We start from the raw sequence: 7,694 nt of genomic DNA on the forward strand, positions 1-7,694 counted from the left end.
AATTGTTGCTTTTAATTGTACTGTATATAATTGCACAAATATTCTTCGAATATATGTGTACATATATATGTACAATGTGAGACTTCAATGCAATCATTGAGGTTGTAAAAGCAGCTTAGGGACGATTATGCAAGCAGTCGATTTAGGCAACACGAAAATGTCAAACCGGCGAATAAATTTTGCAGATGATTCTCTTTGCTTGTTCGATGGGCTACCTCTACCTTTCTTCTTCTTTCCGCCGCCGAAATGTAGCTTCCTCTTTTTCCGAGTAACATAACGTTCGGGGAAAGTAGAGTCTGGAGTTTCGTATAAAAGCATATTCGTGCCTCTTCGGAAACACATTCGAAGTCAGAACTTCTACCATTGGATCCACTGATCAACTACTTGCTTTTCAAAATGAAATTCCTCGTGAGTGTTTCTGCCATAACTTATTTACAAATGAAATCGTTTAATTACTCTAATAATATGTCAACTAATTTGTTCACATATTAAGCTACTAACACCCATAAAGTTGTCAATTAAATTAGGGTTTCTTTTAATTCGCGCAAAGGGAGAAAAAGTATTATTTATAATTGGAAAAAATTCTTACAGATTATTCTTCAGTAGAGTCGTATTAGTATTTCTACTAATTTACATAATTTTACAAATTGATTTCGGTCTACTTTGTATGTTCGAAATATTTATTGTTAAAATTACAGTTTCTGAATTGTACGAAATCATAAAATTTCCTTCCCTCAAATCAGTGTTTAAAAATACTTCCATACGTAAAATATCGTTTCGTTTGCATCTAGTTTATCTAAATCTTTTGTCTCTTAAATAATCCAAAACGAAGAATATCTAAAGGATACAACTGCATATTAGGAAAGAATTGTTCGTTGAAAAATAATTTTTCACAAAACACCCTGCACAACGTGTTATTATTAAATACTCCCTCAATAGACTTTCACCTACTATGCAGTTGAAGTGAAATACTTTTGTCAATATAAGAGTGTCAATATTGCACAAAAGCTATTGAGATTAAACAATGTGTTAAAACTGGTCTTAAATTTGCCGCATGTTTTGGAAAAACATCAAGAAATTGATACGAAACCATATGTGTTTCAAATAAGTACCTAATATTTCAACCTGCCGATAGTTAACCCCAGAACGGATACAGGGGTAGTGCGGCACCCCAGCACTTTATGCGAAACATTAATGCAAGACTTTATATTGTGCTTTGCAAACGTGTTTGCAATGAACATCGTTTAGACACGTGTAAAGCGCTTCAAAATTAGTTTGTATCAGTTTTTTATCATCGCAGTTGTATTTAAAGAAAAATGTGTATGGGGTGGCTAGCAAAGCTAACGTATACGTTCCAGGGTTAAGAAAACTGATGTTCCACGTGAATCTTTGAATAATTCGAAAAAGACTACATTATAATTATTCCTTATATATTTTTGAAAGAAGACAACGTTTGTTACAGATCGCCTTCGCCGCAGTGTTGGCTGTTGCTTCTGCCGAGGTGCTTGTTCAAGCACCTACAGCTATCCTTAAACAGTCTCAAGACGTATCGCCTGACGGATCTTATTCTTACGCTTACGAAACCGACAATGGCATTTCTCACAGTGAAACTGGAAGTCTCGTGTCTGTAGATGCAAGAAGTGCGCCCGTCGTTGTTACCCAAGGTCAATACCACTACACATCCCCCGATGGTACTCCAATTGCGGTATCATACGTCGCCGATCAGAATGGATTCCAGGCACAGGGTGAACATATACCCCAAATCCCTCCGCTGATAGCAAGGGCTCTCGAATACATCAGAGCTAACCCACCACAGCCAGAAACTCACGTTCTCAACTGATCCTCATTTCTGTCTGCCTCTGTTTAATTTCACAATTTGTATATACAAGGTTTGTTAATACAGATATTATTGAATAATTTTGTAGTTTTTATTATAGCTATACACCCCTATACATCGTCCCTTTAAAAAGATTTCCGACACATTGAAACCTTATTTTTGAGTCACCCGTCAAGAGCGATCGATGTTTCCGATTTCGAAGAAACTGAGATATAATGTAACCAACGCGAAATTAGGGGGGGTTTAAGTCATCATTTCGCTGGTTTCGAAATTATTTGCAAAATACAGGGCATCAAAGTTTCAGCGATTTTGGCTCATTTTCGTGAAAAGCAGCTCTACGAAGGGACTTTTCTCCTCGGAACTGTGCATCGTGCGAAGTTGCTTCTTCTCTCACCTTCGTCTGGAAGGATTGACCTTCTGGAAAAAAATTATTTTCTTATGAGTGGTGGTGGTACGCACAAAGTTATTGTGCTGACCTCTCGAAGCTACAGATTGAAGATGCGTTGCTCGGTCGGTAATTGAGGTCTGATCTCTTAAGATTCTGCTCCGTAACTCGGGTCGAAAATTGGGCATTTTTATTGATTTTTTTTTCTATTGAATAAAATTTTACAGGTTTTCGTGTATTTATACTGTAATAAAGAAAAATTAATTTTGTAAGTGTGTTGTGTATATTTATCGTAATACACGCAGGCCAAGTGCAAAGGGGGTACTGAATTCGCGCAACAATTATCATTGGACTGGTGAAAACATAACGCTGTTGTGTAATCAAGGCATCGATAATAGTACAGTTTAAACGGTTACGGGCGGGAGTAATCAGCGGTAATTTAATTGGGCCCATATTTTTCAACAGAGGCTTAACCGGCGGATCGTATGTTAATTTCCTAACCGCACACTCTAATGTGTTGTTGGAGGAAATCCCGCCGGATATCACACGCCGCGTGTGGTGTATGGACAACGGTGCCTCGCTGCATTTCAATCGAGTCGCTAGGCAATTTTCGAATGAGAAGTGGATGTGGAAATCCTATTGCTCTCTGTACTTAAATCCATTGGATTTTTACTTCTTGGAACATTTAAAACCCTTTGTTCACGGAGAAGGCCCACTGAGAATGTTGAAATAGTTTGTTGTATGACTGACAAAGGTCGCCATTAGGAAAGTATCATAAAAACTACATAAATTTAAGCTAAAAGTACTTGTACTCCGAAAAGTATTATATAGTAAGGTAATTTTTGTGTAAAAAAACGTGAATCAAATATCTGATACTGGAATTGTGTTCTGTGCCGCGCATTGCACAGGTGGAAACGCAGCTTAAGGCAGTGGCGCACTCTGGATTTAATCTTTGGCGGAGCCAAGTTGAACGGATAAAAATATTTTTAATGCGAATTCAATAATATTCATTTGGTGATTATAAAAATTTATTTAAAGAATAAAATCCAGTTTTCTTTGGGTTTTTTTTACAAAGCTCTTGAATTACTTCAGCGGTGGTTACATTAATCTTCTTTTTTCTTTTTGGAGGTTGCCAGGGCCCCGTGGCGCCCCCTTCTGGGTGCGCTACTGGCGCATAAAGCCGGGGATCCACCGGGAAGCTAAGCTATGCTATGCGATGCTGTGTTTTAACGTAGCTTTTGGTGGAAACGGTTCCATAAGAATGTATTGAAGCTAATTTTTTTAAAACGTAGCATTAACTATGCTATGCTATGCTACGCCTGGCTGTGCTATAAAATATAAAAAAACATATCACAGCTTAGCTTAGCTTCTAGTAGAAACGGTTCCATAAAGCCGGGAATTCACCGGGAAGCTAAGCTATGCTATGCGATGCTATGCTATGCTATGCTATGCTATGATATGCGATGCTATGCTATGCTATGCTATGCTATGCTATGCTATGCTATGCTATGCTATGCTATGCTATGCTATGCTATGCGATGCGATGCTATGCTATGCTATGCTATGCTATGCTATGCTATGCTATGCTATGCTATGCTATGCTATGCTACGCTATGCTACGCTACGCTATGCTATGCTATGCTATGCTATGCTATGATATGCGATGCTATGCTATGCTATGCTATGCTATGCTATGCTATGCTATGCGATGCTATGCTATGCTATGCGATGCTATGCTATGCTATGATATGCGATGCTATGCTATACGATGCTATGCTATGCTATGCTATGCTATGCTATGCGATGCTATGCTATGCTATGATATGCGATGCTATGCTATGCTATGCTATGCTATGCGATGCTATGCTATGCTATGCGATGCTATGCTATGCTATGCTATGCGATGCTATGCTATGCTATGCTATGCTATGCTATGCGATGCTATGCTATGCTATGCGATGCTATGCTATGCTATGCTATGCGATGCTATGCTATGCTATGCTATGCGATGCTATGCTATGCTATGCTATGCTATGCTATGCTATGCGATGCTATGCTATGGTATGCTATGGTATGCTATGCGATGCTATGCTATGCTATGCTATGCTATGCTATGCTATGCTATGCTATGCTATGCGATGCTATGCTATGCGATGCTATGCTATGCTATGATATGCGATGCTATGCTATACGATGCTATGCTATGCTATGCTATGCTATGCTATGCTATGCGATGCTATGCTATGCTATGCTATGCGATGCTATGCTATGCTATGCTATGCGATGCTATGCTATGCTATGCTATGCTATGCGATGCTATGCTATGGTATGCTATGCGATGCTATGCTATGCTATGCTATGCTATGCTATGCTATGCTATGCTATGCTATGCTATGCTATGCTATGCTATGCTATGCTATGCTATGCTATGCTATGCTATGCTATGCTATGCTATGCTATGCTATGCTATGCTATGCTATGCTATGCTATGCTATGCTATGCTATGCTATGCTATGCTATGCTATGCTATGCTATGCTATGCTATGCTATGCTATGCTATGATATGATATGCTATGCTATGCTATGCTATGCTATGCTATGCTATGCTATGCTATGCTATACTATGCTATGCTATGCTACGCTACGCTATGCTATGCTATGCTATGCTATGCTATGCTATGCTATGCTATGCTATGCTATGCTATGCTATGCTACGCTATGCTACGCTACGCTACGCTATGCTATGCTATGCTATGCTATGCTATGCTATGCTATGCTATGCTATGCTATGCGATGCTATGCTATGCTATGCGATGCTATGCTATGCTATGATATGCGATGCTATGCTATGCTATGCTATGCTATGCTATGCTATGCTATGCTATGCTATGCTATGCCATGCTACGTTTTAAAAAAATTAACTTCCATACATTCTTATGGAACCGTTTCCACCAAAAGCTAAGTTAAAACATAGCATCGCATAGCATCGCATAGCATAGCTTAGCTTAGCTTAGCTTAGCTTCCCGATGGATTCCCGGCTTAAGGATGTATTGAAGCTAATTTTTTAAAACTTAGCATAGCATAGCTTAGCTTAACTTTCAGGTGGATTCCCCTGGCTTTACTGGCACATAGTGAAACAAAGTGAAGAAATCGCTTTGCTCCTAAAACCAAATCTGCATGATGCAATGAATATTTGCAAATTTTTTAATCAGAAATAAGAATGGTGTAAAGAAGAATATATCGAAATAAATAAAAGTTTGATTGTGAATTTTGCAACAGTTTCTTTAAAATAACTCTGCATCAATCAAGATTCGCATTCCTTTATAAGGAATGTAACAAATACTTCTCTTCGTATCGTACAAATTGCTCACTTCCCTCTTATTATCCATGCTAACTTCTTTCGAAGAATCCGTTTTGCAAGCCCTCAGTTTCAATGGATTCTTCTTGCATAATAATCTGCAGCATCAATAAAGCAGATTTTAGTAAAATAAAAAAACTCAGAATTAAATTCCTCCCCCTACTATTTACTTTCCTGCTCTAATATCAGGGAACTTTTTATTCTAAAAAATCGAATAGCTACACCTAGGTATTCAGGTGTTACAGATATGGATAATTAAAATTTGGTGATGTGGATAACATTGGAGTAAATGCAATGAATGACTAAATTTGTTGGTGTTATATTCGGATTAATTTGAGACGTATTTCAACGATTTCGTGAATGGAAAAAATGTGTGATATCTCTACTTCCTACTTATCATAATTCAGGAATAGAGTGGCATCCATGAAATTCTAAGATTCTCTCTATTACCTAATAGAGTAAAGCCTCCTGTATTCGAGCTAATTTCAGTTCCATTATTTTGCATATTATTTTGAATATCGAAAGATATCCCAGATTTTTAAGTCGTTTTTCTTGGCACGTCTTTTCCAGGCTGAGAGATGAGATAAACATTTGGAATATACTCGAGAACATTGAAATTGACAGGCTCGAGTTTCTGAAGGAAATACCGGGACTATTATGGAATAGATTCGTCTGTCCGTTTATTACTGGAACGTTGATGTTTTTCGTCTTAGTATGTGCACGATTTTATAACAGACAAGGTGATTGCAGAGGAAACTGGGAGATGGTGAGAAATGATACTGCAGTCTTTTCTCGCGACTTCTTGTACAGATAGAAAGAGAAGATGGAATCGTTCATTGAGATTTTTATCCGGGTAACTATCTCTATCCTTTTGTTTACACGTGCCACGGGCGTAGACTTCAATCATTAGAGCATGATGTTTCATCGTGTGTGTAAAAAGCTTCTACATGATGAGATCCGGAAGAGTACATCTTACAATTAGAATTGATAATAACACCTGGGTTTCCTGAATGGATGGAGGCACTGGTAGGCAAATTTCCCCACACTTTATGCATCCTCAGCACATTTGATTTACTGCACCTTACAATAGCATTTACAGAGACTTAAATATAAATAACAAAATCGACTTAAAGTTCGTTAAGGTTGCAAAGTGTTGTGTATCAATTAAGTTCATGTATTGATTCAATTATTTACTCATTAAACATAAATGTATCAATAAATTACAAAGATTTTTCCATGTATTTATAATTGAAGTTGATTAAATAATTCAGAGGGTAAACCAACCAGTGAATGACCGAATTATTGTTGAATCTATGGACCTTTGAGATTAATACTTGAATATATTTACGTATAACAACAAAACAACTGTTAAATTTGCATTTGAATTTATTTTTCTTTAAATTTCTATAAAAATAATTACTTATTCTTATCGTAATTTAAAAAAAAAATCGATTATAAATTCCAAAACGTGTAGAAGCCCAGTAAATGACCGCATACTTTTAATAAGAATTGTACTTATTAATATTTGCTTAACTCGGCGGGAGGCGCTACTGGGTAAAATTTACCACAGAGGCGCTAGTTGCGAAAATATGAAGACTGTTTGAGGTTTTGTTACAATTTTTTAATGAACTTTAATAAAGATTTTAAGATATTTCATAATTTTTGTTTGATTCTTAAAACACTGTACTTTAACATAAAAATTACAGAGTTAAAAAAAATATATTCTGAAACCGTGGTTTTTTACGTTTCAATTTTGGGTATTTTTCACCCGGTAGCGACAACCTGTGTTACAATATGGGGTGCGGCTTCCGCCGGGTTAATACGCGTAACAAAAAATATAGAATATTAAAAGTGCAACTACACTCCATTTATAAACATATAATAATGTTTAACCCTTCGTTGACACACCTCCTTTTTCGATCAATTTTGACATACCTGGGTGGCTCACACCCAGATAAATTTTTAAACGACTGCCATTCTCATCTAAAGAATCCAATCATTATGGAAAAAATCATGGATCTATTTCAAGGTCTGTAGACTATATTCCAACAGGTTTTTGATTGAAATTTTAGCCCAGTTTTTGTAAAAAAAAATCTAGATTACCACATGTAAAA

At 36.9% G+C, this 7,694-nt stretch overlaps 1 protein-coding gene across 1 annotated transcript; it reads left to right on the top strand.

Annotated features, from left to right (window-relative positions):
• The first annotated feature begins 289 nt into the window (after positions 1-289).
• On the top strand, positions 290-1,917 carry LOC143374626 (larval cuticle protein LCP-17). Its single transcript, XM_076822880.1, has 2 exons — positions 290-408; positions 1,463-1,917. The coding sequence occupies exons 1-2, from the start codon at positions 397-399 to the stop codon at positions 1,838-1,840; spliced, it is 390 nt and encodes a 129-aa protein (XP_076678995.1). The 5' UTR covers positions 290-396; the 3' UTR covers positions 1,841-1,917.
• The last annotated feature ends 5,777 nt before the right edge of the window (positions 1,918-7,694 follow it).

This window comes from Andrena cerasifolii, chromosome 11 (assembly GCF_050908995.1).
Source record: "Andrena cerasifolii isolate SP2316 chromosome 11, iyAndCera1_principal, whole genome shotgun sequence".
In the NCBI taxonomy this organism is placed as follows: Eukaryota; Metazoa; Arthropoda; class Insecta; order Hymenoptera; family Andrenidae; genus Andrena; species Andrena cerasifolii.